This window comes from Leptonychotes weddellii, chromosome 1 (assembly GCF_054177405.1).
Source record: "Leptonychotes weddellii isolate Sample4059 chromosome 1, ASM5417740v2, whole genome shotgun sequence".
Classification (NCBI taxonomy): Eukaryota; Metazoa; Chordata; class Mammalia; order Carnivora; family Phocidae; genus Leptonychotes; species Leptonychotes weddellii.
Genome location: NC_138369.1, coordinates 44,769,247 through 44,789,990, shown reverse-complemented (window position 1 = coordinate 44,789,990; position 20,744 = coordinate 44,769,247). Strand labels below are relative to the sequence as shown.

The 20,744-nt window shown below is 45.5% G+C and overlaps 1 protein-coding gene across 2 annotated transcripts in view; it reads right to left on the bottom strand.

Annotated features, from left to right (window-relative positions):
* The window catches only part of SLC6A11 (solute carrier family 6 member 11), a 117,026-nt gene extending 96,706 nt beyond the window's left edge, over positions 1-20,320 (bottom strand). For both annotated transcript variants that reach the window (XM_081822288.1, XM_081822280.1), the window contains exons 1-4: positions 20,051-20,320; positions 16,745-16,879; positions 16,488-16,628; positions 13,049-13,139 (exon numbers count right to left, since the gene is read on the bottom strand). In XM_081822288.1, coding sequence (XP_081678414.1) covers positions 13,049-13,139; positions 16,488-16,628; positions 16,745-16,879; positions 20,051-20,300 — 617 coding nt within the window. In that variant the 5' untranslated portion in view covers positions 20,301-20,320. The remainder of the gene's footprint in view (positions 1-13,048; positions 13,140-16,487; positions 16,629-16,744; positions 16,880-20,050) is intronic.
* Between the last annotated feature and the right edge of the window lie 424 nt (positions 20,321-20,744).

The following is a 20,744-nucleotide window of genomic DNA, read 5'->3' as shown; positions in this document are numbered from 1 at the left end:
ACACTCAGAGTTTCCAGGTCACACCAGGCCCTCATTGGAGAAAATGATACACAGAGTAGCCCTCCTTTGAGAGTCTCAATTATCATGAGAATATTAAAGGCTTTGAGAAGTCCTGCAATAAAGACACCTTTATAGCTCTGATTTGCCCAATGTTTCCCAAATTTATTCAGAAGTGTTCCCTATTAAATTGCAAATTAAAACCACAATGAGATACTATTCCACACCCACTAGGGTACACCAGCTAGGATGGCAGTAATCAATATCACAATAACAAGTGTCCTCAAGGATGTGGAGAAATGGAACACCATATATTTATTTCTGGTAGGAATGCAAAATCGCTTAGCCACATTGAAAAATGGTTTGGCAGTTTCTTAAAAAGCTAAACATAAAACTCAGAGATTCCATCCCTTGGTTATTCATAATAGCCAAAAACTGAAAGTCATCCAAATATCCATTGACTGACAGACAAACAAAATGTGGTAGATCCATAAAATGGAATGTTATTTAGCCACAAAGGGGGATGAAGTAGTGATACATGTCATAACATGGATGAACCTTGAAAACATTATGCTAAGTGAAGGAAGCCAGTGACAGAGGACCCATACTGAATGACTCCATTTATAAGCAAAGTCCTAACTAGGCAAATCCAGAGAGAGGGAAAGTGGAGGCATGGTGGCCTGGAGGCAGAGGTGGAAGGAGAGATGAACTGCAAATGGGTACCAGAGCCCTGAAGAGGGTGATGGAAATATTCTAAACCTATATTGTGATGATCTCACAACTGGCAGTTACTCAAAATCACTGACTTGCACACCTACAGGGGGAGCAGTTTAGGGCATGTAAATGATAAGCTAGTTATTAAGAAGTTAGGAAGGAAGTGTCCCCCGCCACAATTGTGCCTTTCCAAAGCAATACTTGCTAGCATGATGCAGAACGCACGCTGGAACAGCGCTCTGGCACTCTTGTGTCTGTTATCTTGTTTACTCCCATTGTTCAGAGGAAACGGAGGCTCTATGTCGTTTCTGACCTCACCTTGGATCACAGACTGGTGGGTCGCAGAGCCTGGACTTGCACCCCAGTCTCCTGTTCCGTACCCTCTCCCCTGCGGCTGGTGGGTGAGATCCAGGGAAGCAGAAGGCAGTGAAAAGAGGAGAGTGAGTCTAGAAGAAGGGACTGTTAGAGCATCAAAACTCAGGGAAGGGTTCCAAAACTTGTGCCTCATGGGGAGATGTGAATAGAGGTACTGCTGGTCAGGAGGCAAAGTGCAGAAGGGACAGGCTGAGCAGCATAGAGGCTGCCACAGCTTTTGGGAACCCACTGGTTCTTAACATAGCCCATCCTCACATGGGTTACATGGATCCCCTGCAGTAGAGAGGACCTTGCCACGCATGGCTGGGGTCCCAGGATCCTCCAATTCCTCAGCCTTTCTCCTCCTCACCAGGACTCAGCATGGCCCTAACCTGCTGCCTAAGCCTTGCCAGCCCCATCCCATGGGCTCCCACAGTACCACACCTCTGCAGCACCAACCACCAAAAGCTCTGATGAAGTCTGACCCTCTTTGCCACCCCTGGCCCCCTGAGATGTTCTGTGTCAAGGCTGGCAATGAGCCACTCTCTGCCATGGAGGGACAGCAAGCAGGAAAGGCCCTGGATGAATGAGGAGATCCAGGGTGGGGAGTGGAGATCTGCTCCCAGCTCCGGGGTCGCCCACCAGGAGATCTCCATCCTTTGAATGTCGCCTTATCCATGGTGGGGGGCGGGGGGCAAGCTGGATGCAGGAGTGAGCAGCACTACCATTAGCCAGTTACTTACCGCCCACCCCATCACTTCACACTGAATGCACCTTGAAGAGTGGGACAGGTACACCCACCCATTTCTGGTGCTTCTTCCCCACCCTGGATGTCTTCCAGGAGCAGTGTAGAGCAGACATGAAGGGTGTGTGTGTGTGTGTAAATCTGGGGAGTTTCATATACTTTCTTGTGGTTTCATTAAAAGTCATCTAGACTAGAGATAATGCACTAAAATTTGGTAACAGCCCCTTATGTGTTATTCTGCACCCGAGTCTGAATTACAGTCATTCATTAACGCCTGTGCCACCAGCTGCAGGCCCTTAAGCTATACGCTGGGAGGCCAGCATCAATTGACATCTGTCATCACAGCAGATCAGAGTCTGCCAGGGTCACACGCAATACCTGGCTCAGCTGGAAACCACAATATTCTTCTAAAATCAAGGTTCAAACCTTTTCCTAAAGGAGCCTCTTGAAATCCAGCAAGAACAGAATCCAAAAGGTGGTTTTATCTTGTTTTTTGCTGGGCACTAGAGCTTTCTCTTCATTCATTCCCCCATTAGTTTCTCCCTTCCTCCAACAATTATAGCCCCCCATCTGCTTAAAAAAACTATTCCTTCAAAAGTGTCAGTCCAGCAGCCTACAGACAGAAGGGACATGCCGGTCAGATTCTGCCTGTGACAGAACAGGCAGCTGTTGGCATATTAGACACAGGCAGGAGGAGCGCGGAGGCGCGAAGGGATGCAGGTGGGCTTGGAGGGGTCTGCTCTCAGCCCGGGTCTGCCTCTGGCTTGCTGAGAGAGGCAGTTTGGACCAGACCCTTAACTTCTCCCTGCCTTTAAATCCCCTGTGTGGGATGAGGACCCCACAGGGATGCCACATCATTTACCCCCAGGGTGGGTGGATTAAACTGAAGTAGCATGGTGAGAGGGCATGCTCAGGACCAGCGCACACAGCCAGGGCTTCCTTTCCCTTGCTGCAGCCAACAAGACGTAAAAGGAACCTCAGACAAAGCCCTTCTGGTTCAGTAAACTGCGACTTCCCATTATTTAGTGTAAGACATCCGCTATTTTTTTGTGTGAAAACAAATACACTCGCAGCTCATTTTATATACAAATATCTTTACTCCACCAATCCAATAAAAGATCACAGGAGTAGATCATAGCTCTTCAGCACTTACTAAGCCCAATTACTCCTCCTCCTCCCATTCTGCAGGCAAAGAAGGTGAATTGCAGAGAGACTTAAGTAATGAACACAAGGCTAATAAGTGAAAGCAACAGGATTCAGATTCTTGCTGTGTTTGGCCCCAAAGCCCAGGTCTCTGCATCCGAATACCACATCACTGTTCTTTTAAAGAGCATTTCCGTAATTGTGTATACAAGCCGTACCTCTACCCTCCGCTCTGCTCGCAGTGCTGTGTTCAGGCTGCATCAGCAGCAGAGCTACCAACTAATCCTTCTCGAGGCAGGGGCTCTGGGCAAGCCAGCACCCCCGTGGTGACAACTGAGGGCAAACAGCTCACAGCTGGGGTGAGAGGGACCCCCCCCATTTTGGGCCTCCATCACTGGCAGTGGGGGAGTGCTGCACACGGCTCCTTGAATGGGACACCTGGGTCTTGCTTCAGGGGTGGTTACCAGGGTCGATTTGGTGGAAACAAGGGAGCCACCAACAGTGGACTTTGGCAAGTAATCCCTCTCAGCTTCAGCAATGTGGAAACGGAAACCCTCTTTTCCTTTCTTTTACTTAAACAGACTTTCTACATTTTCTGCAAACACACACACACACACACACAAACACACACACACCCCAAACCACGGACTACTTTTGCAATAAGGAAATCCAAGAGTCTACTGGAGAACCCACTTCTGTAAAAGGGAGCTGACCTTTATTAATAGAACTAAATTCCTGAACCTGGGAACTTACTTCCTTCAATAGACAGGGCAAAAAGAAAAGTAAGAAGAATGGTACTAAATGTACAGGGAAATATTGGCAGGAAGAGATTCTGAATTATTAATAGTTGTTTCTTAGAGGGTAGGGCCAGGAGGAACATACTACAACAGACTCCAAGTTCATACATTAAATCTTAATCCCCAAGATGATGGTATTAGCAGGTGAGGCCTTTGGAGGCGATTAAGTCATGAGGGTAGAGTCCTAATAATGGGACTAGTGCCCTTAGAAAGGGACTCCAGAGAGCTCCCTTGCCCCTTCCACTATGTGAGGACACAATGAGAAGACAGCCATCTATGAACCAGGAAATATGCTTTCACGACACACCAAAACTATCAGCACCTTGATCATGGACTTCTAGCCTCCAGAACTGTGAGACATAAATCGTTGCCAGTCTGTGGTATTTTTGCTATAGCAGCCTGAACCTACGAAAACACATACTTAATATGTGATACCCAATGTATCACATTTATCTAGCTGTTGTGTTTGAATCACTAACCACGCTCACTACTTTTGCAATCAGTGAAACATTAAATAATTACAATAAAGAGGACACAAAACGCTGATTCCAGTTTGCTGTGGTGCAACTCCTGAGAGCTGGGAAGAGCTGCCCAGGCCTGCTCCTTTGCACTGAGGCTGGTGTGGCAAAACCTTGTACATCTCAGCGGGACTTCCTCCCTGCTCTCCTTAACTCAGTGCCCCCAGCGCCTCCCTGGTGGTGAGGACTGAGCAGCAGAAGGAAGGGAACTGTAGGGAGAGGCAGCTGCCCCCTGTGACACACCCACCCAGAGCAGGGCCCTCTGGAGAAACCAGGGCTGCCCGGCGGCAGTGGGAGCCAAGAGTTTTGAGTTCTGGCATATGAGCTGGGCAATCCCTCAGCTTCTCCAAGATTATGTTTGTTTAATGGAAAAACTGAGATTTTTTTTTCTTCAGCCAATCTCACTGGGCTGATATAAAATTAAATGAGATAATGTTAACAAAAATGATTTGTAAGATAAATAATGACTAATAAGGTGAAACCAGTGTTATAATTGGGATTTATTGTAATGGGATCATTATAATAAATGACAGTATATTCAGTAACCCCCTCAAGCTTCTATTTTTTTTTGAATTATGAAATAATCATGTTCCTGGTTTTAATTTTTTTTAATTCAAATAGTACAAAAAGTATAAAGCAAAAAATAAATGTCTTTCTACACTCTTGCTTGCCCCTACACCCTTGCTTGTCCCCATCCCACTCTTGGGTGATCACCATGGTTCATAGCTTCCTGTGTATCCTTCCAGAAATATTCTCTGGGAATAAGGCATATACATATATTTTTATAATTATGGTATTATATACAACATTCTACACTGTGCTTTTTCCACTTAATCTTACCTTAGAGATCTTTTCCACATCAACACATTTTCTGCTCATTCCTTTTTAGCAGTTCTTGCAAATACACCATAATTTATCTAATCGGTATCATATTTAAGAACATTTTACATGTTTTTTTTTTTAAATGATCACAAACAGTGTTGCTCTTGGCATGCTGTTCATAACTAGTGTGGTCACTTCAAATAAAGTTCCAGAAGTGGAATTCGGGGGACAAAGCAAATGTGCTACCCAAGAACTGAGGGTTACTGCTAAGTTGGCTTCCACTGCTGTGTAAAAGCTGGGAGAGTCCAGGCAAATTTGGAGCCTCCCATCTGCCCCCATCAGGAAAAGTCCACCAAGGATGTGTGCAGGTAGTAGGCATCTTAGTGCCAGTGGGTAAGTGGGAGGCATTAGCAGGTCAGAAGGGCAAGTTCTCTTACTTTCCTGGGGCATGGCATGGCCAAGCAGAATTACCATCATCCCCATAAGACTGTTTCTACCCATCATTCCTGATAGGTCAGGGCACCACTCCCCCCCAACCCACCTGCCCTCTCTCCATGCAGAAACCTCAATTTCATGTGCCTGGACCAAGAAAGTGTCCCCATGGCCCCTGCCTCCTGCGTCCACCTGGCAGCCTGGGTGATCTTACTCCTAGATCCGATCCTGTTATTGCATGGATATGGCTTTTGGAGGCATCCACAGGATGATTCAAACCCTTTAGAAAGGCACCCAAGTCCTTCACACTTGGCTCCAGGCTCGCTGGCTGCCTGCTTTTCCCCAAACACCTCCAACATGCCCCCACTGCAGGGTCACGGCTCCTGCTACTCCTTTGACTCAAGGGCTCATCCCCAATATCCACCAGGCTGCCTCCCTCACTTCTCTCAGCTGCCTGCTCAAATGCCACCTCCTTAAAGAGGCCTTCCCTCATCGGTGACACTCTTGCTCCCTGCTGGCTTGTTCTTCAGCAGACCGATCCTGACTTAACCTAATACTTTCTGCCTACTTGGTTGTCTGCGACGTCCGCTCCACCAGGCAAGTCTTTCATTTTGTTCCTGCTGTATCCCAGGACCCACAATGATACCTGACATCCAGTAGACTCAGTAAAGACCTGTGACTGACTAGATGTTCTGCCCCTGCCTACTTCCTCAGGAAAGTCCCCCACCATTCCCCAGGCTCCCCAGGCAGGAGCACTGCAGGTGAAGTCTACAAGCCTCAACATACAGCTTCACGTCTTTGGGTTCTTGCCTGTGCTATTTTCTCCACCAGGCATGCTCTTCATTCACTCCACTGGCAAACACATAAACTTCTATTCACCCTGCAAAACCCCACTAAGCCTCATCAACTCCATGAAGCCTTCCCCAAAGCCCAGGCATCCAGGCTTCCTCATCTTAGCTCAATGCAACCATCCTACAAATATCTGTTGCTTTATATTTAAAATCTTTTTATTTTATTATTTTATGTTTACTTTCCAGGTTCCCCCACTAAGCTATGTGCTTCTTCAAGGACAGATAGCACCCCCGTGATCTTTCTGGCTACTGATAAGGTGCCCAGCACCCAGTAGGTTCTCAGAAAACGTCAAAAGAACAATCAAGTGAATAAAATGCACTGAGAGTTGTTCAGGTCCACCCTGAGGGGCAAACAGACCTGGCTGAGGAGGCTTGTTCTACGAATGCTGAAAAGAATCCATGTAGGCTTTCAAAGAGATGAATGACAGCTTCCTTGTAAAAATTAGCTATCACATATTGAGTACTCACCATGTGGAAAGCACATAGGCCTCATCTTATCTAATCTAATGCTCCTGACCACACTGAGAGTTAGGTCCTATTACCATCCTATTTTCAGAGAAGAAGATGGAGGCTCAGGAAGGTAAGCTGCCCCAGGTCATGTGCTGGGCCAGCGGAGGAAGCGAGGACTTAAACTGGGTTCTAGAACTTGCTGGCTGAAGTCTACACTGTGTACATGAAGGGGTAATATATTGGGAGTGGGGTACTCCAAACTAGCAAAAGTAGATGGTGCCAACCAATGTTGGGTTCCGACTTAGGGAAAGGGTCTCAGGGGCACTTCTGACCCTTCAGTAGGAGACACGAAGGCTGCTTCAAACACACAGGCCAACTCTGCACAAGGATCAGCTATGAATCCACACCTGCAGAGGTGGGACGAAATGGGGCACTGAGCCGCAGTACCAGGAGTTAACTCGGGCACCCCACTTAAAACCCTTGAAAGTTCTTAATGTGTGTTTTCTTCTTTAATCCTCACAGCGATCCAGAGAAGCTGGCAAGGCAGGGAACAGGGCTAATCCCCATCTCATAAACCATAAAGTCAACCACAAACCTTCTCTTTTTCCATTCAATCCTTTCCAAAGGGCTTAAGCTATACTGGGCTCAATACAGGCAGGACTCATTCAATCCTCATCTCAGCCTTGCAGGTGGGCATTATCATAATCATTTCCAATTTACAAATGAGGACAATGAACTCTGAGCTCTGAGGTGTTAAAATAAAAAACATACGTCCATTCATTTATTCCCTCCTCCACTCATCCATCTCAACTAACATTAAGCACGTAAAATGTGCTGGCAGAACAATAGGGAACAAACAAGGGCAATCCTTGCTGGCATGGGGCTTATATTCTCATGGAGGAAGGGAGAAAATGCACAAGTAAACAAAGATATGAGGATTTCAGTAAGTGCTATGTAGACAAAAGAACAGAGCGATGGGGTTGAGAGGGGCTGAGTGCTGATGTAGCTGGGATGGTCAGAGAGGGCATTCCAAATGACATCTGCATTAGGACGTAGTGAAAAGAAGGAGCCGGACACCTAAGCATCAGGTGAGGAGTCTTCTAAACAAACAGAACAACAAAGGCCCATGACTGAGCGTGGGACAAGTACATACAACGGACAGAAAGAAGGTCAGTGCAGAGGAGGGCAATGGGGAAAGAGTCTGAGAGGGAGGCAGGGCCGGGCCCTGGGTCCACAGAAAGAATCAGGGTTTCACTCCAGCTCCTCTACCTCCCAACATCTGTGTCCAAAGAAAATAAAGTAGCCACATGATTTAGAAACAATTCAGTTTTAAAAAACTCATCCAGTGAAGATAAACCAGAAAGATAAGACCTCATCCTTCCGAATAAAGATATAGAACTGAAAATGCTTAGAGCTTAATTCAGGCCCAGCACACAGTAGGTACTCAACAAATGCTAGTTGAATGGACACCGTGCAAAAGTGATTTCAATTGTATACACAGCAAACATGGACTTGCTGAAGACCTGTGGACCAATGGGATTCAAGGCCTTAAGTGAAGAAGACCAAAGCCCATCTGATGCCATGATACTGGTTACATACTAGACAATACTTGATCCCACCAGAGGACATGGGGTTAACATTTAGAACTGCAAATGTATTTAGATAAATGTTCAGATGCCAGATGCATAATGAGTCACTAAGAAAACCAGGATGGCCTAATTTTGAAATATGACATCAGAAAGAAAAACTGCCCCTGTCCCCTAGACACCCTGCCTGAGCAAGAATCCAAGACTGATCCAGGGCCAGAACTATTCTCACTGGCTAAGCCAACAATTTATACCCTGAAAAAGGAAATGAACCTTTAAGATGGGGCAGGGGGCGGGTTGGGCCAGGTATCCAAAGTCAAGGTGAACCATGGCCAGTCATGGGCAGGGAAGTAGCACCTTGTAACTGATTTTATGGTAGGACTTGTCTCACCTCTGCTTCTAGAGGGCTAGAACTGCATCTCACATTTCTGCCTCCTCCAAATGTGCAATAGTCCTTCCTATGTGCATGCACCAGGAGTCCAGACATTTGTGGAATGAGTGAACGGGCAGGCGGATGAGGAAGTCTATTTGGATCAAGCAGTATGGCCCTGAAGTTAGAGGCAGTGAGGAAAGGCAACAGGAGCACACCTGGGACCTGAACCGAGGGAAGGCCACACAGGGAAATAGCAAAATGAATCAAAGAAGAGATACTTCTGAGCAAACTTGATCCAATACTTGAAGAGCTGTCTCACTGGCAAGGAATTAGGCATGCTCTATCCAAAGCCCCAGAAGAAAACTGTCAGCTGAATTTAAGGAAGAACTCTTTCCCAACAAAGTATGTGTCAAACTGTGTTTTGTGGACTGCTAGCATTCAGGGAGTGGGGGTGCAGTGGAAGAAGGAATGGAAAGATTCCAAATGATTCCACAGGAAAATATGTTGGGGGATTTGAGTTAATCAAAGATAACAGATGTTATTGCTAAAGAGCACAGCTTTCGGCCCTTCTCAAATTTATGAGGCCCCAACAGCTTTTCATAGGATGTTACGAATATCTCACAGAGTCTCTGTTCCAAGCTCATCTCTGGGAAAAGATGAATTAGAGCTGTCTGACAAAAGCATCTTATGAAAAGGTGAGTGTCACACCAGTATTTGAGTACTTTTAGGATGCAGAATTCAACACTGCACTCATAATACAGATGCAGTCTAATAGAAAACTAAAACCACTGGTTCATTCTCCCATAGACTTTCATCTGGAATGGCCAAGTGGTAGGCCAAAAGGTCCAGTTACACATGAGGATGCAGATTAGCTCTCTCCTCCCACCACTTGGTGTCCAAATCAGTAGGTGATATGGATATTGCATGAGTTCTTGCCAGAGCCCACTCTGACTTCTCTTGTAGTATCTTCTAGAATATATTGCCTGCCTGCCTTCCTCCTGTTTATCTACCCATTCTGTAAATATTCACTGGGGGGTCTTCCATAGACCAGCAGTAGTAAGTAAAGCCAAACAAGGTGTTGCTTTATGACTACATTTTGGGGAATACAGACAACAAACAAATACATTGCCCCAAAAATGATTTAATTGAGGTTTTCTATATATATATTACAAAGGAAATAAATGGTGCAAAACAATGGTAAGTTACACAGAGATCTTGTCTAGTGTGGGGTTGCAGTATGGATTCTCTAAGGAAGCACAGAGACCCTGTTTTATAGACCCTCAAATGTGCAGGTCGAAAATCATAGCCCCATGGGGCTGGGAAAGGCCAAACAGGCCCACCCATCACAGTAGCCTCTTCTCTCATATACATCTTATGTATGCTATATTTGGGACTGTAACTCAGTAGGTTTGGAGAGAACTAGAGAATCTGCACTTCTAACCAGGTGATTCTCATGCTGCTTTAAGTAATACTACAGTATCGGGCATTTTAAAAAACCTAAATAAATGGAGAGCTATACCATTTTCATGGACAGAAAGGCTCAATCATAAAGATGTCAATTTTCTTCAAATTAACCTATAAATTCAATATCCTTCCAACCAAAATCCCCATGGAGTTGTTTCGTTCTTTATTGTTGTTTAACCTGAAAGGTGAATCTAAAATTCATTTGGAAGGCAATTTTGGAAAAGAACAAAGTGAGGGACCTGTCTTACCAGCTCCAGGCTTACAATAAAAGTATAGGTGTGGTATTAACACACAATTAGCCAAAGAGACCAATGGAACAGAACAGAAAGCCCCAAAACAGACCTGTACTTTTAGGAAAACTATATATGGAAGACATCATTACAAATCAATAGGGAAAAGATGAATGATTCAGTAAATACTGTGGGAGAAATTGGTAATCTTTTTTTTTAAAGATTTTATTTATTTATTTGAGACAGAGAGAATGAGAGAGAGAGAGAGAGAGCACATGAGAGGGGGGAGGGTCAGAGGGAGAAGCAGGCTCCCTGCCGAGCAGGGAGCCCGATGCGGGACTCGATCCAGGGACTCCAGGATCATGACCTGAGCCGAAAGCAGTTGCTTAACCAACTGAGCCACCCAGGCGCCCGAGAAATTGGTAATTTATATTAAAAAAACAACAATGCTGAACTCCTACATCACATCATATGCAAAAATAAAATGCCAGGTAGATTATATTCCTAAATATAAAAACATAAAACGTTTAAAGCTCTTGGAAGAAAGTACAGAAGATTTTTACAACTTTGGGGTAGGGAAATACATCTTAAATAAGATGCCAACTACACAAACCAAAAAGAAGAGATTGGCAAATTTGACTTCAATAAAGTTGAAACTCCTGTATGCCATAAATAAGAAAAGCCACACAGTAGGAAAAGCTATTTGCAGCATACTTACATCTAGAATGTATCAAGATACTAGTATCTAGAATGTATCAAGAATTCCTATCCATGAGAAAGGACAAACAATCCAAAAAGAAAAAGCTATGAGCAGGAAGTTCACAGATGAGGCACCCAAAGAGAGGAAAAATCATGAAATGTTTTAATTATTTCACAAGTAATTAGAGGAATGCAAATTTAAAATACTAAGATTCAAAATTTAAAAATCAACAAGACCAAGTGCTGTCTACAATATGGAACAGTAAAATTCTCATACACTATTGTTTAGAGAGTAAATCAGAATGATCCTTTCAGAAAGCAATTTGACATTATCGGATAAAACCCATGATGCATGCACCCTACTAGCAATTCCACTCTTAAGTATACCGCGTAGAAACCTTAATTCACGCACACAGGGAAGCACAGACAAGACATTTATTTTGTGCTTAATAACAGTGGGAAACAGGAGAAAGTCCAAATCCTCATCAAGAGGAGCTGGCTAACCACAATGTAGTCTTTTTATACACTGAAATACTATATAGCAGGAAAAAATAAATGAACCAAAGCTACATGTATCGGCATTGGAACATCTCAAAACCAATACTGAGCAAAGAAACAAAATTTTAAGAAAATATAAATAATGGATACCATCAATATAATATTTTTAAATAGGCAAGAAAGGTCTAGGTACTGTTTGTATACATAATTACATATTAGTATATAATGTGTATATATATGTGTGAGATACACACACACACACACCAAGTGTAAACATGAGACTGCTAAGTCTAAATTCAGCATCATGACCTCTAAAGAGCAAAGGAGATGAATGGTATCTGGGAAGAGAATTAAAATCACTCATAAAACCACTGCCCCTCTACACTACTTATAACCAGCATTAGGGATTAGGGTAGGGGATGTTTTTGAATAAAGCCATAGTTTTTTTCATATTGAAAAGCCTCAGAAAGCATTTAGCCCAACCTCTGACTCAGAGAGGAAGCGTCTCTTCAGTACCTGGAACAAGGGATCCTGCTACCTCTATTTAGAAGATCCTAAGTCAGGGCCACTGTGTCCTGTTACGCAGGTTGGTAAGGCACAATTCTGGAGCACACATTTCACAGTATAAATGATGCCCCCTAGGGTTGTGCAGTGAATGGCTTCTATAACCATATGTAGCAGCCCTGTAACTGCTAGGTCATAGACCCCTCTGGAATACTAATGAAGCATGCCCACCTCTGGGAAAATGCCCATCCGCACAATTACTGCCTGTAATGTGGGTGGATTCAGACACCTCCCCAACAACGATTAGCAGTCCTCCACTAGCTGAACACTTTCGGAGATGAGTGATCACAACCTTTGGAAGTACTTGCAGACAATGCTGTGAAACTAAGCTCTTACTTTAAGCACATTTGAAACTGGCCTCTTTATAACCTCTATCCATTAACGTTGATCTATTTCGTTTGGGCATGACACCTCAGCTACTGAAAGAAAATGAATCTCCCTTCTCCCTCCCCACCCAGACTTCTGCTTTCCAGGCTAAATATAGTTTTGACTTAGCTTATCACAAACATGCTGTCTCCTCTTTTGTTAAAAATGCCTCTTTTTTTTAACTACCATTTTACCAAGCACTTCTTACCCTAATAAGCAACCAGGCATGCTGACATGTCATCAAACAACAAAAAATCATTTCTCTCATCTGCTCCTTTGGGAAACCTCTAAAATCTCCAAAGCCATCAAATGCCCACAGAAGCTAGGTAGTGCAAAGTCGAAGAAAGAAGAGGTCAGGCTTTTCCCAGGGTGGGAGCAATGTTAACTGAGCAGAACCAGGACAGAGGCCTCACAGGCCAAGGGACACAAGTCATTTTCCACTTACTCCCAAAACTCCATGACGGGAGAGGTGGCATTCTGCAGGGACACATGACTGTGGTTGCTCATGTTCAGTTTCTGGAACTCCACACAATTCTCTACAGTGGAAACAAGACAAGAAATAGAAGATTAACCTCTGCAAGGGCTGGACCTTGGGAAACATTCAGATTTGATGATGCAACCAGGTGGTTTTACCTAGCCGCTCCAAGCAAACATGGCTCAGAGAACATTGGGGAGGGAAATCAATAACTTAACAGTTTAAGAGAGAGGTTTGGTCTGATTAGAACAGGAGGAAAAGTTTGGGGGGCAGGGCACGTTCTCTCATTCCCACCCCATAGGCCCTATCAAACTTCTTCCTCCTACCTTGCTCCCTAATTTCCTTTCCTCTTTTCTACTTCCCTACTGAAGACCTGTCCATGGCATTTCTGTCCTGCCCAGTGGCCCCAGCAGGAATGGGGGGACTAAAGGAGTGGGTCAGTCATGGTGTCCCTATGACTGTAATGCATTTGAGCTCAGTTTTCCTTCATGTAGAAGGACACCAACATTGCAGCTGCCTCATAAATACGTGATAACTAGATGAAATGTCATGAGCCTGTATGTGTAAAGGATTTCGGCTTTCTTCACCATTCCCTCAATTGATCAGTCAATCCAAGAAAAGATTTGTTGAATGTCTCTTCACTTCATGAAACTTGATGACCAAGGGGGATTTGAATTTCAAGTAAAAACATCCAACTGTTTAACCTTAATGGTCCAGATCAACCCCCTCCTCCAGGAAGATTTCCTCAATCTCCCTCCCCCTGAATTCTAAGAAAATTAGGATTTAAAGGCCCTCTAAGGAACCACCTTCTCCAACTCCCTTTATTTTGAAGAGGAGAATCTTAAGGTTCATTAATAGTCAAGGGACCCACATCTATACCCTCTCCCTCCTCTACAAAGTTACCAGCCAACTAGGGACAGAACGGGGAGTCACCTCGAGCCAGGGCTCCATCTCCTTTGTTACAGTCATCACCCAGCTCGGTTCCCCACCAGGGGACCCATACCTCTTTACAGCACCCCTGGTTACAAAGGCACCTCAGCCACTGCCAGACTGTGAACTCCCCAAGGGCAGCTGCAACATTCACGGTGGAGGCCCTGCACCCAGCAGCAGGGTCAGCACAGAGCCAGCAGCATTCCACCTCACACGGGCACTGCTCTCTCCTCACACGTGTGCATACCTTCCAACTACATCTGTAAACTCTGAAGCAGGAAGCACCTCCTACACCTGATGTTTGACACATCACAAAAGTTCACACACTATTAGAGAAAGGAGGCTGCAAACCAGGGGAAGAAAGGTTCGCAGTCTGCTGGGGAAATGTCCTCCGACCATCAGCCTCCTTCCTGCTCCCCTTGGCAAGTACTAACTATCTCCTGAAAGGAGGGAGGTCTGTGGGGTCCACAAAGTCCTGAAAGGAGTCTGAAAACCTGAGATTATAGGTGCCCTTGTGCCTTTTTCCAGGGAGAGGAGCCCTTAATTTTGATCAGTCTATAAAACAAGGTTTCTCTCTTTTTTTTTTTCTGGAGTAAAAAAAATTTCTCAGACATCCAACATTGACAAGGTATTTTTATTAAAATGACATTTAATTATGTACAAATAAATGAGTGATTATAGTATTATAGTATTCATACAACTATAAAACTAGAATTAAGTTTATACATTAAATATCAACTACAGAAGAAAATTCAAATTGATAGCATAAAATGGATGTGTAGGATAATGCCATTTTGTGAAGTTAAATGGATTTCCCAACAGAAAAATGGAATCAACAGGGAGGAGGCAGGGTCTATTGAGTTCAGCTTGCCTATTCTTCCACTGGCTACTGGAGATTCAATTCTACCATTTTTTTCTGGTCACACTTTCGCAATATCTTTTCTTACAGTTTGCTACATTCTTAGCTGGACTTCACTTAGTACCAAAGCACCATTTATAAATTAAATCTCTCCACTCTTCTCCATTGGCCACCATCATCCTATTTATCAAGAACACATCTTAAGTTGTAAACACACACAGTCAGGCACTGAAATCTCCTGACTGTCCTCAGTTATAAGATGGTTGGGCACAGAATCCACAACATGTGCATATTTTTAGAGTGTCCTCAAAGTAAACACACACAATTAAATTATAATGGAGGACTCACAGGCCTCCAAGAGCATACTCTTGAATTTTAATTTGATAAAAATGTCTATGATGTCCCTGGCCAAAGAAAGGTTAAGAACTAGGGCCCTCAAGAGAGACAGTGAGACCTCCACAAAATGCAATGGGTGGGAGCAAGATAAAGTCATGCAGGACTAGAAGCTACTTCACAGCACTTTATAGGCCTAATTGCTACTGTTCCTTCTGCTGGTAACCAATGTTCTACCCAGTCTTACTATATCTCAGCCTTTAGGATGACAGGCCACTTCCCAGGGACAACCTAACCACAGGTTATAACACAGATGGTGAACAGCTTCAAGCATGTGTGCCGACTCCAGTCAAAAGGCAGTGGCTGCCTGGAGCACTGCTGAGAAGGGTTCTGAGGCCAAGACTAGACTCATAAAGGAAGGAGGTCTACAATCGATTAGTGATGTCTGCTCTGAGCATGGCCATCATGGATAGGAATTGCACATGTTATTTGCCTTCCCTGGATTATAAGACTCAATCTTGATAGGATGGACAAATTGAAAAGCAAACAGCACATTAGAATCCAAAGTAATCTAAAAAGTCATCCACTCAAGGGAGTGGGAGAGTGGTAAATTCAAATATCTACCTGGGTTAGACAGGTAAAGTAAATAAGTAATGTGGGCTGGGTAGAGACTGTGGCCAACTTGAGGACAGAGGCCTTATCCAAAGACAACTGCTTATTAGCCCCAGCATTGCTGCCAAGCAAGAATGTGGAAATGTGGGTCTGCTGTTGCCAGATTGCTCTTTTAATTTTTCAAGAGAAGCTGGACTGGATTTTCATGTGAGGTCTTCTGGTTTTTTAATTTTGGCAACCAAATACATTTTTGAAATTCACTGATCACTGATCTACAACCTAGTTTGTCTGTAGGCCCCTGGTTTGCAACCCTTGATCTAGCTTACCCCCTTCATTTTACAGAGGAAAATCTGATACCGAGAGGCAGGGCTGGAAATGGAGCCTGAACCCCTCACACCTTCCTGCAAAGGGCTCAGTCTCTATATTTGGCCAAGTGAGGAAAACACATCACCATTCTTCTACGCATGCCAATTCCTGGGCCAGGGCTCAGCTCAGGCTCAGGGCTGCAACCCACAGAATGCAACCAGACCCAGTGCAGAACTGACCTCCAATTTCAGTGGAATCTCAACTCAGGCCAAGAGGCCAAAGGCCAGGATTGATCCCAGGATAAAGGCATACCCCCATTGCCAGGCCCCCCGGCAGGACCAGCAGGGAGACCCTCCCTGGGGGCCATACCTGTGTTCCACTCATGCCCACAGGTAGCCCAGGGGAGCTCGGTAGTGAAGCAGTTGCTCAGGTAGAAAATGGCCCATGCCAAGATGATGATGTAGTATACGTTTAGATGGGCCTCGATCACCTGTGTTGCGTAGCCAATGCCTGAAAGAACAAAGGGAATGATCTGCGTCTCTCTCCACCTTGTTAAAACAGTATCAGCTACTTTTCATAGCCTGACATCACCCAGGCACCATTTCATTTTCTAACTCAATGCTTACCTTCAAATAAAGGGCAAACTTTCCTCCAACATGTAATGCCACCTTCACTAGTGAATTGTCCCAGAGCTGTTTCCAAGAAAAAAACAGGAATTCCACAGCAAATAAAAAACACCACGTAGGGAATCAGGAACGCCCCTACAAGGATGCAAAGTAAGGGAATGAGGTTAAAATTGCCTCTACCATTTCAAGTTTGACACAAGAAATCTTATTTAATAAGCACCTACTACGTGTGAGACATGCTCTCTGAGCTTAAGTCAAGTCCACACCTTGAGGACCAGTCAGAAAACATGGCTCTCGGTCCGTGCTGTCTGTACATCTACCTCCCATCTCCCAGCCTCAACTTCTTCATCTGTAAAATGGGGCTTTAAAACTCAGTATCTGTACCACTCTTCTCACAGAAATGTACACCTAAGATGATAATGTAAAAGTGTTTTCTTTTTTATTTTATTTTTTAAATATTTTTTTAAAGATTTTATTTATTTATCAGAGAGACAGAGGCAGGCAAAGGGAGAAGCAGGCCCCTTGCTGAGCAAGGAGCCCGATGTGGAACTTGATCCCAGGACCCCGGGATCACGACCTGAGCCAAAGGCAGATGCTTAACCGACTGAGCCACCCAGGCATCCCGATAATGTAAAAGTGTTTTCTTTCCTTGATTCTACAATTCATATATCTCACCCTCCAGCATAGGTTAAATCCATTCCCTTTCTGAACATTTACATTGTCCTTTTGTATTCTAAAGTAACCTCAACAGGCTAGGTGAGGGGGACCCCTCCTTATTTACTTTGGAAGTAATCTATAAAAAAATGTTTTCATTAAGAGAAGCATTCTCCAGGAGATGTGCAATAAGCAGTATCAGGCCCCAGCACATGAGGGTCAGGTATGGGGCTGAGTTATAAGGGGTTTGCAGCAAGAATCTATCTGTTCAGAAAGGCCGACTTTGAATCAGTCTGAGAAAAGACCACCATAAGCTTTAGTGCTCCTATCTTGATACACACAATACCCATTGCCTGGGCCTTTCTGTGAAACAAATTAAATAACTGAGGTGAACATAAGCTATTATAACCAGAAAGGGATTTTTTCCAAATCCCTCATTCTCTCTCACCCATCTAATAACAAAGCCTGAAAACACATGCTATTCCCCACCATCTGATCTCACAAATGAAGCTTTAACTGAAAGTGCTTTTTGCTAAATGAAGTTGCTCTAACCTTAGAATAACAACAATTTTGATCAATCCTGATAGTAGGACCAGATTTTGAAAGGGTATTAGCTTTTTTGAGCAAGATACTTTTTTTTTTTAAAGTTTCACATTGGGAAAGAAATACGTTAAACTATTGTTGGGATCTATGAATAGAACTGTGTAGGTATTTTTTAAAAGGCAAGCAGTTGATAATCAGATACCCCAACTATATCAGAAGGAAAAAGTGTGTAAGAAGGGACAAGAGGGTCTGGTCTGTTTGCTGAATATAAATCTAAGTGTTTACAACAAGCTGCAGTAGGTTCCCTAATACATTGTAGTTTACCTGTGAACCCTTTAGAACCTAACAGATGGCACTTTCTGAAAGGCTTTTAGTCTATGTATTCACAAAGCTAGTAACCCTTAAGATAACTAGCTCAATTAAATCAGGATATCTGTGTACCCGGTAGAGACTCTTGGCAAGTTACAGAGAAAAAAAAAAAAAAAAGACTAATTTTTAAATTTTACTCACTACAACTTTTTTTTTTTTTAATCTGTGCAGAATTTCTAATTAACCCAACTTATTCTGTTTTCTCCTTTTAGGCACGCATTTGGTTTTGGCATAACAATTTCCTATATTAAAAAAAGATGTTAAAACAGTTTTTGCCTGGGACTACCCTAAAGTGTTTCCACAGGTTTCTAAGAAGATACAGCAGCTAATAAAGGCTGACTCTGCATAGAGGCAGAACTCACAGCTGAGGCCAAAGGTCACGTTCCAGGTCTCCAAGGCCACTCCCACTCTCCCTCGTGCCAAGCCACCAACACCGGCAGCCACTTCATTACCAGTGCAGAGCAGGCTTGGAGCAGCCTGTGCCTTCAGGATGAATGTCTCCAAAGAAAGGGCCCGGGCCAAGCAGTACCCTTCTCGTTCTCCCTGCAACTGCTCGCACAGGAAGTCCTGCTCCATGAAACCTAACAGTGTGGTCCCTGCCAGCCAACTTCTGAGACACCTTCACTGGGATCTGGGGATCTGCTGGAGGAGCAGGGGCACAGCAAAGAGAGAAAGGAATACACAGACACAGGCTTTTCCTTAGAGAAGCTGTGCCACCCAAGAAGGTATCACAAGGTCCCTTGCCATGCACCTGCCATCTGTCCTGCTAATATGACAGGTGGAGGTTCCTAGAGTCCTTGAGCTGAAAGATTTGAGGATTCACTGCAGCATCTCCACCAAACTGACTTGGACATGTCACTAGGAACGACTGTCTCATCACCTTCCTTTCCATGTCCCCTACTCCACAACCTCTAAGCATCTCCTAAACATCAAATCAGTATTGTTGCTATTTGTCGTGGGTGACTGAGACTAGTGAAAGAAACTGCTTGGTGCCAATGTTTCCACCAGATGGGCCAGAAAGGGGGCCTAGTGAAGGCCTTAAGGGCCAATGAAAGACTGGGCAGGAAATCAAACAATGCCCCACCTAAAAGTTTTCCCTGTTGTCAGTCCAATCCCAGTTTAAAACAAGGTCTTGGTGGCAGAATCCCATCTTTACCTCTTACGGGGTTATTTCTTTGACCCTCTGTATCCTCATCTGCAAAATGGGTATACCAATGCCCACAAAGATGACTTTAAGGATGAAATGAGATGATGTAGGTAAAGCTTGTTACGGAGTCTGGCATTTCAGTAAGCGCTCAAAACCTGAGCCTACTCAGATCATGATCAGAGTCCCTTTTCTTCATGCTGGTTTCCAGTTAGGAAAGCTGAGGATCAAAGGATTTGTCTCTTGCCCCTAACAGTAACGCAGGTACGAAAAGCAAGGGCTGCTAGCCTAGACCTCCACCTCACGCTGCCAGAGAACACACCTGGCTGTCAAGTCCCCGCGTGCTAGCAGGCGGCACATTCAGGTGCGAAGAGGCGCGTGCACATGCACCCTGGGATAGGCGAGCCTAGCCTAGTGTGGGTAAAGTTCCGGCGCCAGGTGGCCCACTGCGGGCATTCTCCCCGCCCCCCCGCCCCGCCCGAGGGTCCCGCTACACGCAGGCGCGGGAGGGGTCGCGCGCTCACCCCCTTGCTCCCCGCCCCCACCGGGCTGCTTTCCCCTCCCCGTTCTCCCTCACGTCGCGCGTGCAGCCTCACCTCCTCCGTTCTTGTAGCACAGGTAAGGGAAGCGCCACACGTTGCCCAGCCCGATGATCTCCCCAGCCACGCTCAGCACGAACTCCACCTTGTTGTTCCAGTGGCCACGTTCGTGGACCGCCTTGTCGCGCTTGTCGCGCGGATCGCGCGCGGTCGCCGCGCCCCCGCCGCCGCCTCCCAGCGCCTCAGACTCCCGCGCCTCCTCGGCAGCCTTCCCATTCCCCAGAGGCAGCGCCTTCTCCGCCGTCATGGCCGCGCTGGCTGCCTCGTGCGCCGGGCCCGGCTCTGCGCCGCCGCCCCGGGCGGGCTGGCTTTTCAGGAGGCGCGAGCGGGCGGGAGGGGGAGGCAGGGGGTGGAGCTGAGGGGCCGGGCCGGGCCAGCGCGGGGACGGGGACGCCGCGCAGCAGCCCGGCCCTCAGGGCGCCCACGCCGCCTCAGCCCGGCAGGGCCCCGGAACCCGCGAGCACCTTGCGCGCGCCGAGCACCTTGCGCGCGCCGAGCACCTTGCGCGCGCCGAGCACCTTGCGCGCGCCGAGCACCTTGCGCGCGCCGAGCACCTTGCGCGCGCCGAGCACCTTGCGCGCGCCGAGCACCTTGCGCGTCCTTCCTTCCTGTTTTCCTACCCACTGGCCTCAGGACAAGAGTGGAAGCGCCCATTCTGGCCTAAGTTGGGCTCCTGACACCAGTCCCTCAA